Source organism: Schistocerca piceifrons, chromosome 4, assembly GCF_021461385.2.
Source record: "Schistocerca piceifrons isolate TAMUIC-IGC-003096 chromosome 4, iqSchPice1.1, whole genome shotgun sequence".
Taxonomy (NCBI): Eukaryota; Metazoa; Arthropoda; class Insecta; order Orthoptera; family Acrididae; genus Schistocerca; species Schistocerca piceifrons.
Window position 1 is genome coordinate 405996370 of NC_060141.1, and position 17890 is coordinate 406014259.

A 17890-nucleotide genomic window follows, 5' to 3' on the forward strand; every position below is an offset into this window, starting at 1 on the left:
TGTACCTAACAAAGGAGGTATTGGAGTGAGTGACAATTATTTCGAACACTCCTGGATCATGTCGTAAAGCTTGCCAAGACTACAATTCGCTGCTTCAGTTCTTCACCCGTATCAATTAGATTACTGTACGCTTCACCTTTTAGATGACCGCAATCAGAAAACTCCAGAGGTGCCAGACTAGATGAATCTGGAGCCATCACACACCATATTGGCGCGTTGTATGTCGTCTGACATCGGTTACCGAGCGAGGTGACGCAGTGGTTAACACATTGGACTCGCATTTGGGAGGACGGCGGTTCAATCCCGCGTCTGGCCACCCTGATTTAGGTTTACCGTAATTTCCCTAAATCGCTCCAGGCAAATGCCGCGATGGTCCCTCTGAAAGGGCACGGCCGACTTCCTTCCCCATCCTTCCTTAATCCGGTGAGACCGATGGCCTCGCTGTCTGGTCTCCTCCCTCAAACAACCTAACCTAACCTGACATCGGCAGCAACATGTGCTGGTGCCCCATCATACAGCAGTCATATTCACCACCATAAACCATGGGTGAAATTTTAGCCCAGATAGATGGGGACTTGACAGTGAAGTTTACGTTTCAAATACATTTGTAGTAACTAGGTCAATGTTTCCTACTGCAGTCAGTGGCAGCTTGTAATCACTCACCCGTAGTGATCTAGCAAACGACTCGTTAGTGGATCTACGTTTACTGAATCATTTTTGCTTCTAGTATGTCTATCATGCAGGTAAAAACCAATGTTATTCATCTTTTCTATTTGAGTGTCCTTGTTTTTAAATAAACATTCGATACAGTTCCCCACAGTCGTTTAATGAACAAAGTAAGAACATATGGACTATCAGACCAATTGTGTGATTGGATTGAAGAGTTCCTAGATAACAGAACGCAGCATGTCATTCTCAATGGAGAGAAGTCTTCCGAAGTAAGAATGATTTCAGGTGTGCCGCAGGGGAGTGTCCTAGGACCATTGCTATTCACAATATATATAAATGACCTTGTGGATGACATCGGAAGTTCACTGAGACTTTTTGCAGGTGATGCTGTGGTGTATCGAGAGGTTGTAACAATGGAAATTGTACTGCAATGCAGGATGATCTGCAGCGAATTGACGCATGGTGCAGGGAATGGCAATTGAATCTCAATGTAGACAAGTGTAATGTGCTGCGAATACATAGAAAGGTAGAGCCCTTATCATTTAGCTACAAAATAGCAGATCAGCAACTGGAAGCAGTTAATTCCATAAATTACCTGGGACTACGCATTAGGAGTGATTTAAAATGGAATGATCATATAAAGTTGATTGTCGGTAAATCAGATGCCAGACTGAGATTCATTGGAAGAATCTTAAGGAAATGCGATCCGAAAACAAAGGAAGTAGGTTACAGTACGCTTGTTCGCCCACTGCTTGAATACTGCTCAGCAGTGTGGGATCCGTACCAGATAGGGTTGATAGAAGAGATAGAGAAGATCCAACGGAGAGCAGCGCGCTTCGTTACAGGATCATTTAGTAATCGCGAAAGCGTTACGGAGATGATTGATAAACTCCAGTGGAAGACTCTGCAGGAGAGACGTTCAGTAGCTCGGTAAGGGCTTTTGTTAAAGTTTCGAGAACATACCTTCACCGAAGAGTCAAGCAGTATATTGCTCCCTCCTACGTATATCTCGCGAAGAGACCATGAGGATAAAATCAGAGAGATTAGAACCCACACAGAGGCATACCGACAATCCTTCTTTCCACGAACAATACGAGACTGGAATAGAAGGGAGAACCGATAGAGGCACTCAAGGTACCCTCCGCCACACACCGTCAGGTGGCTTGCGGAGTATGCATGTAGATGTAGATGTAAACACGTTTCGCCTGTTCATTCTAGACATCATCAGTGGTTTATATAAGAAAGAAAATTATGTCAGTATACAAATGAGTCCGCAGCTCGTGGTCGTGCGGTAGCGTTCTCGCTTCCCACGCCCGGGTTCCCGGGTTCGATTCCCGGCGGGGTCTGGGATTTTCTCTGCCTCGTGATGACTGGGTGTTGTGTGCTGTCCTTAGGTTAGTTAGGTTTAAGTAGTTCTAAGTTCTAGGGGACTGATGACCATAGATGTTAAGTCCCATAGTGCTCAGAGCCAGTATACAAATGAAATCGCAGTGTTTCTTGACAGAGGATTTAAATAATGTAACTATTTAAAGTTACAGAGTTGCGATTTGTCACTTGCTTTCATTATTTTAATGTATACATTCGTTCTTCTGTAGGACTACACGCACACAGTACCAGTTTCCAAGTGGTAGTAGGTTGCTTTTATACATTTCACTATACACAACCTTTCCCTCTGTATACTGAAAATGACTTTGCTAACTTGCTGTAGGACTGACTGAGGGATCTTGGGAGCTGCAGAGGGTGAGAGTGGAGTGGCAGGTTGGATGGGGATGGACGGAGGGTGGGTGATCTGGTAACAAGGATAGTCTCTCTCTCTCTCTCTGTCTCTCTCTCTCTCTCTATCTATCTCTCTCTGTGTGTATGTGTGTGTGTGTGTGTGTGTGTGTGCGCGCGCGCGCGTTTGTTTGCAAGGACAATGTTCTCAGTTACTCATGCTACTACAAAAAGATTATACAAAAAATTATTTTAAAAATTATACATAAAAGAATAAAACACACACACACACACAAACAGGGACTAACACACCTCCTTTACTCCCGTCCCAACCCATCCCTCCATTCTCACAGTTACAGTTCCGATGATCCCTCACTCAACCCAACAGAAAGTGAGCAAGGCCATGTGCAGTGTACAGGAGGAAAAGCTTTCTATGTTCAAAAATGTTCAAATGTCTGTGAAATCTTATGGGGCTTAACTGCTTACACACTACTTAACCTAAATTATACTAAGGACAAACCCACACACCCATGCCCGAGGGAGGACTCGAACCTCCGCCTGGACCAGCCGCACAGTCCATGACTGCAGCGTCTAAGACCGCTCGGCTAATCCCGCGCGGCGGAAAGTTTTCTATACTGAAATGCTAAGTGTGATATACTGTCACTTGGAAATCTATATTGTGGACACCCAGTGCCTACAGAAGAGCCAATCGAGACGTGAAAAGAGTAGATAAATGAAAATAAGTGATAAATTAGAACGACATAATTGTAAATAGTTACATTATTGAAAACTCCTGCCACGAAACACTACATATCTCCTGATAAAACATGTACACTTATGCATTTTTATGTAGGCTGCTGATGATGTCTAGTACAATTAGGAGAAACATGTTTGGTTGAAAACAAACGAAAGAATCAGTTTTAAAAGACGTAAGACACTTGTTTCTGTCGATGTGCTAAACATCATTGAAGTAGCAACTGAGTAAAATGGCTGCAGATATTAACAGTAATGCTTCCGCTGTCAGTTAAGACAGCCCGTATGTTGCTGCAGCCACATTAAAATGAAGCCGTCACTCGGCACGGCAGCAGGACAGGACAAGACACGCGGCCCTGACGGCTGCTGTGATCGCACCGCGCCGGTCCCTGGCCCGCAGCGGCGCGCCGGGTGGGGCCGCCTTGTGGCGCAGTCATTAAAGCGAGTCCCTCGGCGTAATCCCGGCGCTCTCGAGCCGCGACCCGAGTGTGAAACCCAAATCAATTAGGGAGCGGGGGCCTAATCCGTAAGCCGGTTATGCTGACGCTTGACGTGAATCACTGCACGCTAAACGGGCGCGCCGCAGCCGGCCACACAAAGCGATCGGCCCGGCCCGGTCCGGGGAAGGAGAAGCAATCGGCCGCCGCCAGCGGCGCAGATGAATTTCGAAAAGGCGGGATTTGGCGGTGTGGCGCGGCGCGGCGCGGCGCGGCGAGGTCCCGGCTCCCGAGGGACGACCATAATACGGCCGCCGGGATCCCGCGCTGAGCCGCGCCAGACACGCGCAGCTGCCGCCCCATCGGATCGCGGCCGCCGGCGCCAATCCGCCTCCTCCCGATACTCGGCGCGGCGAGGCGCGGGGGAGCGTCGGAGATGAGATGAGATGGTATCCCTCAAGACGCTGCTGCTTCCTGGCTGCGGATAATGTCCGGTCCCCGAGCTCACTCCCAAATCACCTCCGTCCATTCCCTTCTCTCTTTCGTAAGCAGAACCCTCCACGGCATCATTAAATCACGTTAGCTGGACGTGGCGCATACGAATGTGTGTATGTGTGTTCGTTTCACATCTTTTCGTAAACTACTCGAACGATTTCAACCAAACTTGGTACACATATTACGTACTATCTGGAAAGAAATGCTGTGGGGATGACAACCAGCACCCTCTTATTGGAATGGAAGTGTGATAGCGTGGAAAGAGAAGGGGGAGGAAAAAAGGACAGGCAGAGAGGGGGAACGAGAAGAGGGACAAAGATATGGGGGAGGAGGAGACGGACAGAGAAAGGGGGAGGGAAAATGGCAATGGAAGAGAAGAAGAGGAGATGGTTAGAGAAGTAGGAGGGGGAGATAGACAGAGGAAAGAAACAGGAGGAGATTAACAGACAGAGGGGGAGCAGGAGATGGACTGAGAGAGGATGAAAGAGGAAATGGACAGAAATAGGATGAGGAGAAAATGGACAGAGATAGGGGAGAGAAGAAACGGATGTAGAAAGGGAAGAGGAGAGGGGAGTAGGAGATGGACAAAGAGAGGGAGGGGAGGAGATGGACATACAGAATGGATGAAGGGATGAGGAGATGGATAGGCAAGAGTAGCGAGGAGCAGATTGACAGGGAGAGCAGTCGAGCAGCAGATCGACAGAGAGGAGGGCGAGAGGAGATAGAGTGGGGAAGGAGGAGGTGGACAAAGAGAGAGGGGGGAGAAGGAGGTAGACAGTGAGGACGGCAGAGAAGATGGACAAAGAGAGGAAAAGGAGGAGGTAGGATAATAGAACTAGAGTAGACTGGTGAGCCAAAGCATTATGACCACCTGCTTAATAGCTTGTTTGTCCGTCTTTCGAACGAAATACATCACTGATTCTGAGTATCAGGGATCCGACAGTTTGTTGATAGGTTAGTGGAGGTATATGGAATTAGATGCCTACGCACAGGTCATGTAATGTGCGTAAATGACGGGGCGCTGATTTGCGTACGTGGTGATGGCGGCTGACAGCGACCCAGATAGGTTCCATGGGATTTGCATATCACTATAATCCTCCTCAAAACACTGTAAGCACGATTCTGGCTCCGAGACACGAACAATTATACTGCTGAAAGATGACATCGCCGTCGGGGAAGACATCAAGTATGAAGAGATGCAGGTGGTCCGCAGCTGTCAATGTGTCTTCGATTACTACCACACGTCCTATGCAAAGCGCAGGAGAATGTCTCCCATACCATAATACTGCACCCACCAGCCTGCGTCCGTGAGGCGCTACACGTTTCGAGCCATCGTTCACGTCGATGATGGCGTTTGTGGAGACGTCCATAGACGTAGTCTAGCAAAAATATCATTCGCCCGAAGAGCCGACACGTTTCCATTGATCGACGGTCGAATCCCGATAGTCCCGTGCCCACTGCAATCGTAATTACAATGTCGTTGGTTCACCATGTGAACATAGAGGCCGGCCGCGGTGGCCGAGCGGTTCTAGGCGCTCAGTCCGGAACCGCGCGACTGCTACGGTCGCAGGTTCGAATCCTGCCTCGGGCATGGATGTGTGTGATGTCCTTAGGTTACTTAGGTTTAAGTAGTTCTAAGTTCTAGGGAACTGATGACCCCAGATGTTAAGTCCCATAGTGCTCAGAGCCATTTGATTTTGAACACAGAGGGTGGTCTACTATGGAGCTCCATGTTCAATAGTGTACGGTGAACGGTGTGCTCAGAAACACTCGGGCGTGAACTAGCATTATGCTCCTTCCGAAGAGATGCCACAGATCATCATGTATCCTACTTTACACAGCAGACAAGCCTCCGAACCCCACGTTCTGCAAAGAGTCGTGGATGTCCAACCATTTAGCGCCTAGTGGTTGTTACAGTTCTTATACCGCTTTCCGAAGATGCTCAAGACAATAGCACCTAAACATTCGACCAGCTTCGTCATTTTCGAAATACTCGTTCGTAGGCTCTGTGTAATAATAATCTGCCTGTTGTGAAAGTCGCTTATCTCAGTGGGTTTCCCCATTTGCAACCCAGATCTTCGCTAGGGTGATGCCCCGTTCGTATCTGCTCCACTTACATACTTTTGGTACCGCGTCACATGACTGAAACGCCACCAGGCGGCATCCAACGAGGCTGTGGGTAGTGGTCATAGTGTTGTGGCTTACCAGTGTAAATACATATCCGGGCAAGACTGGGCAATCAGCCACTGTATTATGAGTCGTCAGGCACTTTTTCTGTGGTATTTCTGAAGATATTTACAATTACGCGGTTTCGGTGTGTATCTTAGTCAGCCCAAACAAATGTTGCTCATCACGTCCTTCATGCGACGGGAAGTTTCAGTTTGTTTTCAATTACAAACACAATGATTTTTAAAGGGGGTTTTACATGCGCAGCCGATACAGTGGACCCAGATTAGTCTAGTGCGACGTTTATTTCATCAGTATATACATTACTCGCCATTAAAATTGCTACACCAAGAATGCAGATGATAAACGGGTATTCACTGGACAAATATATTATACTAGAACTGACATGTGATTACATTTTCACGCAATTTGGGTGAATAGATGCTGAGAAACTAGTACCCACAACAACCACATCTGGCCGTAATAACGGCCTTGACACGCCTGGGCATTGACTCAAACAGAGCTTGGATGGCGTGAACAGGTACAGCTGCCCATGCAGCTTCAACACGATACCACAGTTCATCAACAGTAGTACTGGTGTATTGTGATGAGCCAGTTGCTCGGCCACCATTGACCAGACGTTTTCAATTGGTGAGAGATCTGGAGAATGAGCTGGCCAGGGCAGCAGTCAAACATTTTCTGTATCCAGAAAGGCCCGTACAAGACCTGCAACATGCGGTCGTGCATTATCCTGCTGAAATGAAGGGTTACGCAGGGATCGAATGAAGGGTAGAGCCACGGATCGTAACACATCTGAAATGTGAGGTCCATTGTTCAAAGTGCCGTCAATGCGAACAAGAGGTGACCGAGACGTGTAACCAATGGCACCCCATACCATCACGCCGGGTGATACGCCAGTATGGCGATGACGAATACACGCTTCCAATATGCGTTTACCGCGATATCGCCAAACACGGATGCGACCATCATGATACTGTAAACAGAATCTGGATTCATCCGAAAAAATGGCGTTTTGCCATTCGTGCACCCAGATTCGTCGCTGAGTACACCATCGCAGGCTCTCCTGACTGTGATGGAGCGTCAAGGGTAACCGCAGCCATGGTCTCCGAGCTGATAATCCAAACTGCTGCAAACGTCGTCCAACTGTTCGTGCAGACGGTTGTTGTTTTGCAAACGTCCCCATCTGTTGACTCAGAGATCGAGACGTGGCTGCACGATCCGTTACAGCCTTACGGATAAGATGCCTGTCATCTCGAATGCCACTGATACGAGGCCTTTGGGATCCAGCACGGTGTTCCGTATTACCCTCTTGAACCCACCGATTCCATATTCTGCTAACAGTCATTGAATTTCGACCAACGCGAGCAGCAATGTCGCGATATGATAAACCGCAATCGCGATAGGCTACAATCCGAGCTTTTATCAAAGTCGGAAACGTGATGGTACGCATTTCTCCTCCTTACAGGAGGCACCACAACAACGTTTCACCAGGCAACGCCGGTCAACTGCTGTTTGTGTACGAGAAATCGGTTGGAAACTTTCCTCATGTCAGCACGTTGTAGGTGTCGCCACCGGCGCCAACCTTGTGTGAATGCTCTGGAAAGCTAATCATTTGCATATCACAGCATCTTCTTCCCGACGGTTAAATTTCCCGTCTGTAGCACGTCTTCTTGGTGGTGTAGCAATTTTAATGGCCAGTAGTGTATTAACAGGGTCAGTAAAACGCGACGAATAACCAGTACTCCAGCAGCGACAGCGTTGCTCTGGCCCGCGCTGACTGCCACTGTCATGCAGTAGTGCTGCTCAGTCGCTGATGGAGTACTGGTTATTCGTCGCGTTTTACTGCCCCTGTTAATATATACTGATGAAATAAACATCGCACTAGACTAATTTGGAAGCACTCTAACCAATAGGCACACAAAATTCCGCTTCCTGTCAACACTGGGCGTCACATGAGAGATATGGGCTGGCTCCAGCTACAAATCGCAAACGCGAAATTGTAGATATCCGCCGAAACATCAGAGTATATAATGATCCATTCGTCTTCGAAACTCTAGTTTCTCCAAAGCATTACGCGTAAAAATATGATCGATGCATGAATAGAACCATAAAATCCCCAAGTTTAAATTTTACTATGAGTACCCATGTGGTCACACGACACACGTCCTAGCGGTAGTCAAATTCGTTCCACGCCTTGTGTACCAACATCCTGTCAATGCTCATCACAGCAGACTTCATAGCACTGGGTAAACGTGTATTCCCCCAAAGGAAAGAGACACAAGGCATTTGGCCAGGCGACCTATGGATGGGGGAGTAAACAGAGCCACATTATTGCACCACTACGGCCAATACAACGATGCTCCAATGAGGGGGAGCCCCGTCTACTTGGAAGATGAAATTCTGGGAATCATCAGTCAGTTGTGGAAACAACCACAAATGCAACATGTCTAGATAAGAGGCACACGTCACAATCTTCTCACAGGAGAGAAACGGCCCATGCAGCTTCGCCTGTGACATTGAACAGAAAGACTGGCCTTCGGCGAATTTCGTTTATGCTCCACAGTTTCAAGAGTATGTTCAATGCCCCAGTCTCTCACATTGTGGCTATTAAGCCTTCCAAATCAATGGAAGTTTGGTTCGTCGCTGAATGTCGGGTTGGAGGTGCCACTAGAGTCGGTTCAAGAAAGCTTTATAGAGAATTATATAAGTAATTGGAGGAAGTGAGATTCCTCTGTATATGTTCCCATCTGTATTTCTCCTTTCTTATAAACTGGGCGTACAAGGCAATCTTCCATTATTTCGCGATTTTCTCTGGTTTTTTAGACTTTTGTTATGATTATGCCGCCCCCCATGAACCATGGACGTTGCCGTTGGTGGGGAGGCTTGGGTGCCTCAGCGATACAGATAGCCGTACCGTAGGTGCAACCACATCGGAGGGGTATCTGTTGAGAGGCCAGACAAACGTGTGGTTCCTGAAAAGGGGCAGCAGCCTTTCCAGTAGTTGCAAGGGCAACAGTCTGGATGATTGACCGATCTGGCCTTGTAACAATAACCAAAACGGCCTTGCTGTGCTGGTACTGCGAACGGCTGAAAGCAAGGGGAAACTACGGCCGTAATTTTTCCCGAGGGCATGCAGCTTTACTGTATGGTTAAAATGATGATGGCGTCCTCTTGGGTAAAATATTCCGGAGGTAAAATAGTCCCCCATTCGGATCTCCGGGCGGGGACTACTCAAGAGGATGTCGTTATCAGGAGAAAGAAAACTGGCGTTCTACGGATCGGAGCGTGGAATGTCAGATCACTTAATCGGGCAGGTAGGTTAGAAAATTTAAAAAGGGAAATGGATAGGTTAAAGTTGGATATAGTGGGAATTAGTGAAGTTCGGTGGCAGGAGGAACAAGACTTCTGGTCAGGTGACTACAGGGTTATAAACACAAAATCAATTAGGCGTAATGCAGGAGCAGGTTTAACAATGAATAGCAAAATAGGAATGCGGGTAAGCTACTACAAACAGCATAGTGAACGCATTATTGTGGCCAAGATAGATACGAAGCCCACACCTAGTACAGTAGTACAAGTTTATATGCCTACTAGCTCTGCAGATGACGAAGAAATTTAAGAAATGTATGATGAAATAAAAGAAATTATTCAGATAGTGAAGGGTGACGAAAATTTAATAGTCATGGGTGACTGGAATTCGGTAGTAGGAAAAGGGAGAGAAGGAAACGTAGTAGGTGAATATGGATTGGGGCTAAGAAATGAAAGAGGAAGCCGCCGGGTAGAATTTTGCACAGAGCACAACTTGATCATAGCTAACACTTGGTTTAAGAATCATGAAAGAAGGTTGTATACATGGAAGAACCCTGGAGATACTAAAAGGTATCAGATAGATTATATAATGGTAAGACAGAGATTTAGGAACCAGGTTTTAAATTGTAAGACATTTCCTGGGGCAGATGTGGACTCTGACCACAATCTATTGGTTATGACCTGTAGATTAAAACTGAAGAAACTGCAAAAAGATGGGAATTTAAGGAGATGGGACCTGGATAAACTGAAAGAACCAGAGGTTGTACAGAGTTTCAGGGAGGGCATAAGGGAACAATTGACAGGAATGGGGGAAAGAAATACAGTGGAAGAAGAATGGGTAGCTTTGAGGGATGAAGTAGTGAAGGCAGCAGAGGATCAAGTAGGTAAAAAGACGAGGGCTAGTAGAAATCCTTGGGTAACAGAAGAAATATTGAATTTAATTGATGAAAGGAGAAAATATAAAAATGCAGTAAATGTAGCAGGCAAAAAGGAATACAAACGTCTCAAAAATGAGATCGACAGGAAGTGCAAAATGGCTAAGCAGGGATGGCTAGAGGACAAATGTAAGGATGTAGAGGCCTATCTCACTAGGGGTAAGATAGATACTGCCTACAGGAAAATTAAAGAGACCTTTGGAGAAAAGAGAACCACATGTATGAATATCAAGAGCTCAGATGGAAACCCAGTTCTAAGCAAAGAAGGGAAAGCAGAAAGGTGGGAGGAGTATATAGAGGGTCTATACAAGGGCGATGTACTTGAGGACAATATTATGGAAATGGAAGAGGATGTAGATGAAGATGAAATGGGAGATACGATACTACGTGAAGAGTTTGACAGAGCACTGAAAGACCTGAGTCGAAACAGGGCCCCCGGAGTAGACAACATTCCATTGGAACTACTGACGGCCTTGGGAGAGCCAGTCCTGACCAAACTCTACCATCCGTTGAGCAAGATGTATGAAACAGGCAAAATACCCTCAGACTTCAAGAAGAATATAACAATTCCAATCCCAAAGAAAGCAGGTGTAGACAGATGTGAAAATTACCGAACAATCAGTTTAATAAGCCACAGCTGCAAAATACTAACACGAATTCTTTACAGACGAATGGAAAAACTAGTAGAAGCCGACCTCGGGGAAGATCAGTATGAATTCCGTAGAAATACTGGAACACGTGAGGCAGTACTGACATTACGACTTATCTTTGAAGAAAGATTAAGGAAAGGCAAACCTACGTTTCTAGCATTTGTAGACTTAGAGAAAGCTTTTGACAATGTTGACTGGAATGCTCTCTTTCAAATTCTAAAGGTGGCAGGGGTAAAATACAGGGAGCGAAAGGCTATTTACAATTTGTACAGAAACCAGATGGCAGTTATAAGAGTCGAGGGACACGAAAGGGAAGCAGTGGTTGGGAAGGGAGTAAGACAGGGTTGTGGCCTCTCCCCGATGTTGTTCAATCTGTATATTGAGCAAGCAGTAAAGGAAACAAAAGAAAAATTCGGAGTTGTATTAAAATCCATGGAGAAGGAATAAAAACTTTGAGGTTCACCGATGACATTGTAATTCTGTCAGAGACAGCAAAGGACTTGGAATAGCAGTTGAATGGAATGGATAGCGTCTTGAAAGGAGGATATAAGATGAACATCAACAAAAGCAAAACGAGGATAATGGAATGTAGTCGAATTAAGTCGGGTGATGCTGAGGGAATTAGATTAGGAAATGAGACACTTAAAGTAGTAAAGGAGTTTTGCTATTTGGGGAGCAAAGTAACTGATGATGGTCGAAGTAGAGAGGATATAAAATGTAGACTGACAATGGCAAGGAAAGCGTTTCTGAAGAAGAGAAATTTGTTAACATCGAGTATAGATTTAAGTGCCAGGAAGTCATTTCTGAAAGTATTTGTATGGAATGTAGCCATGTATGGAAGTGAAACATGGACGATAAATAGTTTGGACAAGGAGAGAATAGAAGCTTTCGAAATGTGGTGCTACAGAAGAATGCTGAAGATTAGATGGGTAGATCACATAACTAATGAGGAGGTATTGAATAGGATTGGGGAGAAGAGAAGTTTGTGGCACAACTTGACAAGAAGAAGGGACCGGTTGGTAGGACATGTTCTGAGGCATCAAGGGATCACCAATTTAGAATTAGAGGGCAGCGTGGAGGGTAAAAATCGTAGAGGGAGACCAAGAGATTAATACACTAAGCAGATTCAGAAGGATGTAGGCTGCAGTAGGTACTGGGAGATGAAGAAGCTTGCACAGGATAGAGTAGCATGGAGAGCTGCATCAAACCAGTCTCAGGACTGAAGACCACAACAACAACAACATGCCGCTTTTAGGTGTTAGGTCTTCGTGGTCCAATTTCCATAACTCTGACATAATCTCATCTTAGCCAGGTGCTCTATTGATTTTCAGTGATCGATTATGTACACTATTTCTTCGTGTGAGGGGGAAGCGAATCAGAATTTGGTGCTGGTTTTGTGAATGGGAGTTGTTCAGATGGTGCTTCGCAATTGAGGAGTGTACTGAAATATTTGGCTAGAATCTCACATTTATTTTTTGTATTAATTTGCAAGAACCATCACCTACATATAAATCTACATACGTACTGCGGAAGCTACCTTAGGTGCATAGCGGGGGGGGGGGGGGGTACCCTGCTCTGCGCTACTAGGGATTATCTTTCCTGTTACACTCCCAAATGGGGAGAGGGAATAACGACCATCTATGTGCCTCCGTACGATCCCTAATTTCTCGTATCTTCGTGATTTCTGCGCGAAATGTACCCTGGCGGCAGTAGATACGTTCTGCTGCCACTCTGAAGTGCCTGTTTCTATATTTTCTCAACAGTATCTCGCGAAAAGAACGTCGTCTTCCCTGCAGGAATTCCCATTTGAGTTCACGAGGCGCCGTTTTACGTACGTGTTGACCGAACTTACCGGTAAGAAATCGAGCAACACGCCTATGAATTGCTTCGATGCATGTGCTAAAATACTTCTGTGTTCCTTTTCTTTTCTTTCTTGTCGACCAGTGTAGATTTTACATCTCTTAGCAAATAAGTAGCTTAGGTGGCTCGTGCTGCATTGTTTCCTACTGCGCTGGCATGCGCCCTGAGCAGTGTTTGTGTTGTGTTTGCGCAGGTGCCAGGCGGGGACGGGCCGCTGCGTGGTCGACAAGGCGCACCGCAACCAGTGCCAAGCATGCCGCCTCCGCAAGTGCCTGCAGATGGGCATGAATAAAGACGGTCAGTACACGCGCATGCGCAAACCTTTCTTTGTACGCCTTAGGCGCTCTACGCTGGAGGTAACGATTCAGCCGTGCCGAATATCTCGTATTCACTTAGCGATCACATTTGCTCTTCAGTGTTCCAATTTACTAGTTCCTGTGGCATTACCGCTAGGCAAGAGTTATCTCAGTGTCTTTAATCCTGGAGGGACGGCACGTCAGCTCGATGGCGGCCAAGGTGTCACCACCGTCGCGAGTGCGAGGGGAGAGACGAATTGTGTGATCTCACCACCGAGTCAGGATTCTGTTACCAGAGCAATATCTGTCGAGACATCCTTTCTGATGGCCAAATGAAGCTGAAAAGTAACAAATCTTTTTAACTAGAGACAGGCGGGAATCCAGAAAGGGGAGTGAGGCTTAGGGGGTCATGAAATCTTCTCCTTCCAAGGACTTTTAACTGAAAGCGTTCATATTTTTATATATTCCAGTCCCAAATTTCTCATCTAACTTTTGAAGAATAAAATAGTTTGAAAACTAAGAGTCTCCGTAATGGCAAGGGGTTCTACAAAATTACAAGCAACACTATGTGATAATAAGTATTCGGACACCCTTCTGTACTGTGGAATTGACCACTAGACATCACGAGAGGCGGTCCTGACAGTATAATGGGAGGTGGGGAGTACTGTGTTGTTAATAGACACGCAGTAACAGCAGAATGAGTCAGTCATGACAGCTCAGTGACTTCGAACGTGGAGTAGTAATTCGATTTCACCGGAATAACAGACCAGTCAAGGACCTTTCAGCCCATCTAAAGCTGCTCAAGTCGACTGTTGGTGATGTGATTATGAGGTGGAAACGCAAAGGCACGACAACAGACTTCATGTACTGGCGGACAGGAACCGTCGAACATTGCGGAAGGTAGTTTTTAAAAAATTGCATGAAGTGAACAGAAAGAATCACTCGCGGTTTTGAGAGCACCACCACAAGTCCAGCTAGCGTGCTTAGGGATTTAAAACGAATGGGGTATAACATTCGAGCAGCTCCTCATGAACCACATATTTCTGTTGTCAGTGCTAAATGAAGGGCTAATTTCAATAGTGTTACAAGTCAATTTTTGTTCATTTTGAGATACAGAGTCCTAAAGTTAAATGAGCGCTGAAAAATCTGCAGTTGAGATACTAGAAATATTCAAGCATATGGCTTCTTGATAGAGATGAACCTTTCTCTCTGTTTGTTTGGATCATTAATTTCAGAATCATTATAGACAGAAAAGTGGAGGTAAAGGACTTGTACCACTATTGAAATATGCCCTTCAAATGACGCCTGAGGTGGTGTAAAGAGTGACGCACCGGAGTGATCCAGTATGCTATACACTGTGGAAATGCGGTGGAAGGGTTTGGGCTACCTGCTGTCATGTTTAGTGTCAACAACGAATTAAGGAGGTTCAAATGGCTCTGAGCACTATGGGACTTAACATCTTAGGTCATCAGTCCCCTAGAACTTAGAACTACTTAAACCTAACTAACCTAAGGACATCACACACATCCATGCCCGAGGCAGGATTCGAACCTGCGACCGTAGCAGTCGCGCGGTTCCGGACTGAGCGCCTAGAACCACGAGACCACCGCGGCCGGCTATTAAGGAGGAGGTGGTGTTACGATATGTAGGTGTTTCTCATAGTTCGGTTGTGGACCCTTATTGCGGTTCAGAAAACGCTAAATGCGAAAGGAGTTCAAAGAGTCGTTTGCTGCGTACGGTAGGGGAACAGTTCGTAGGCGACGACTGATTGTATCAGCGTGACTGTGCACCCTATCACAAAGCAGAATCTGTGAGGCAATGGACAGTGGACAACAACATTCCCGAAATGGACTAGCTTACCCGGAGTCCCGACATGAGCCGTTGCCAGTCCTTCACAGACATTTAGACACACCGCTGAAACTGTCCCCAGTACAGGTCAAGCCGCCATAAAGGCGAAGGGTGGACAAACCCGATATGAATGCCCACTACTAGGTGTCCGAATAGTTTTGGCCACATAGCGCACGTTCAACACAGCCAAACTGCTGCAGATAATATTACAGCCAGGTGAAGGCGCAATACGCAGGGTGAGCGTATTTACTGCGTACAACAAATCCGATACGGTTTGTGGGTCTACAGGGTACAACCTGCAACCACAGGAAGCTAAGAAGTGCAAGACAAAAGCGGAAAGACCCTCCACTACGATGGAAATACCACAAACTCTAAATTCCCGCACTCAGGTGGAAATTATGGAAACAGCATTCTCCTGATTTACACCCTCGTATAGTCATAGTCTACAGTCTGCTATGATACGAGGGGACTTCAAAAAGTGAGTTACATAGAATTATGGCAGGCCAAATAATTTTTATTAAATGCTACATTCACTTTAAAGAGACACAGATACAGGCCACTAGTTTTCAGCGCAGTCACCAAGTCTCTGTAAAGAAAAGTCTGAACATTCTACCAATCGTTCGATTCCTCGACCTTAGAAATCTGTCTTTCGTCAAGTAGCCACTTGATAGCGTTCTGGGACATGTATAGCTTACTTCCTGAAGTACCGATATCGGCGAGCGCACATCTCGATTTTCTATCGTGTAAATTAGTTGTTATCAAAGTTGTGAGAAATTTTTTGCTGTTTTTGTTCTTAAATAAATTGTGTGACACATTTACTTATCAAATTTTCGGGCAAATGCTTCTTAAATTATGTATTTCCCTGCCTTGCAATTTCTTGGAAGTTACGCCAAAAAAAACACTGATGTACGCAAACGATTATTTTTTTATTGGTTTGGCCTAGTGATGACCACATGAAATAACTTATGTCTTTTATCTTTTCTCCTTTCTCCTTTTTTCCTTGTTGATCTTTTCTTTCTTTTGTCTATAAAGCGCCAGTGTTTTTCTTTGTCTTCTCCTGGAAGCCCCTGAGACTTAACTTTTACTATGAAACTTTCTCTTTCTCGTATTTCTTCCTTCATTTTTTCCATTTAACGCAGGCCTCTCTTAACTTCTTTGAATCGTATCATTGATGTTTTGGGTTTCTACAAAAAAGTTAAAATTTCTTTTCGTTATTCATTTTTCATCTAGGCCCTTAGATGTCCATAGAATACAACTCTTCTCTTCCTCATTGTGTCTAACATTCGTTCTATTCTCTCATGAACTACTTCATTACTTCCAGTTTTACCAGTTTCCACCGTCATATTTTGTTCCCAAGACTTTCCTGATTATTTTATTTCCCTCTTTTCTGTGTCACCTAACTGTATGTCTGCATAAGGCTTGAAGGCATTCTGCCCTAATGACAGTGTTTTAGTGTCGAAGTTTAGCGTTAATTCATAAACATTTCTTGTTATAAAGGTTTTTTGTTAACAGAAAAACAACTTCCAATTTCCTTGCTCTTGCTATGTTAGCGTCTTTGGCCAAAGCAAGTCGTTGTGTTATTTCACCGAGCTATTTAAATCTTGCTGCCCTTTTTATACTTCCATAATCAATTTCCACGTATTTCGGTGCCTCCTCTGAATATGTCATATACTCTGTTGTTTCAAAAGGCCTGCTGTTGAAGCTTATTTTTGTTAGGAGATTGATCTGTGTTCTAGCATCTTCTATAGATTCGGTTAAAATGGCAAGATCGTTGAAAAAGCCGAACAATCAATTCTCAGTCTATCCCCTTTTCTCCAAACTATAATTTTTAAAATTCCTTCTTCTTCTGTTCTTTTCCCCATTTTCTGTTTACCTTTTCTAGTACACAATTGAACAGCAGTGAAAATAATCCATCTCTTTGTCTTATAGCAGTTTTAATCACAAAAGCCTTGGAGGTGTCACATAAAAATTTAATTTTGCATTTTGTTTATGTTATTGTTTATTTTATGATCTTTATGATGTTATTATCATTATTATAACAACCTAGGCATATGTGGTACGATAAAAGTGGGCTACCAAAAATTTATACTTGGGGAGGCGTACAACAATAAGCTTTTAAACCTTCTCCCCACCCCTGTTCCATCCTTTTAGAACCGAACCTCTTGCCCGCACCTTACTTGGGAGTTCTGCAGCTTGCACCTACAAAGCACACACTCAACGACGACACGGTAATGGAGAACATCAAATGTACCAATTTCAAATAATGAACTCATAAATCGTTAGTTACACGGGGTCAAACGAGTTGTGGAGTAATTCCACCAATGGTATACGATAGAATTCGAATTGTTGTCTTTATGACGTAATAAATTCAGGCGAAAGCCTGAATAACACTGTAAGGCACATTTTGTAGAATGTTGCTTTTCTGGTTTAACAGCGCTATTTACGAGATTCTCTTACGTTATTGGTAATAGTTCTCACGTTAATCGTGCAGGTGCAGCGCTATAAGCGATGTCAGTCAGGTGTTTTACGCGCTATCCGCTGGAACAACGCTGGATACCGGAACATGACTGACTGCAGGAATGTGGGTCTCACTCCTCGTAACATAAAACGTGTAAATGACGTTCGATAAAGGAAAATTAACCCTGACCAGTGGAAAGGAATTAAAAGGAAAAGAGTGCGGGATTCTGGTTCTGAACACGCGTCAGGACATCGGAAGTCAGCCTCGGTAGCTGCGCGGT

At 45.1% G+C, this 17890-nt stretch overlaps 1 protein-coding gene across 1 annotated transcript in view; it reads left to right on the top strand.

Annotated features, from left to right (window-relative positions):
• Window positions 1-17890, top strand: part of LOC124795871 (photoreceptor-specific nuclear receptor-like) — a 254597-nt gene that overhangs the window by 115199 nt on the left and 121508 nt on the right. The window contains exon 4 of the mRNA XM_047259952.1: window positions 13202-13305. Coding sequence (XP_047115908.1) covers window positions 13202-13305 — 104 coding nt within the window. The remainder of the gene's footprint in view (window positions 1-13201; window positions 13306-17890) is intronic.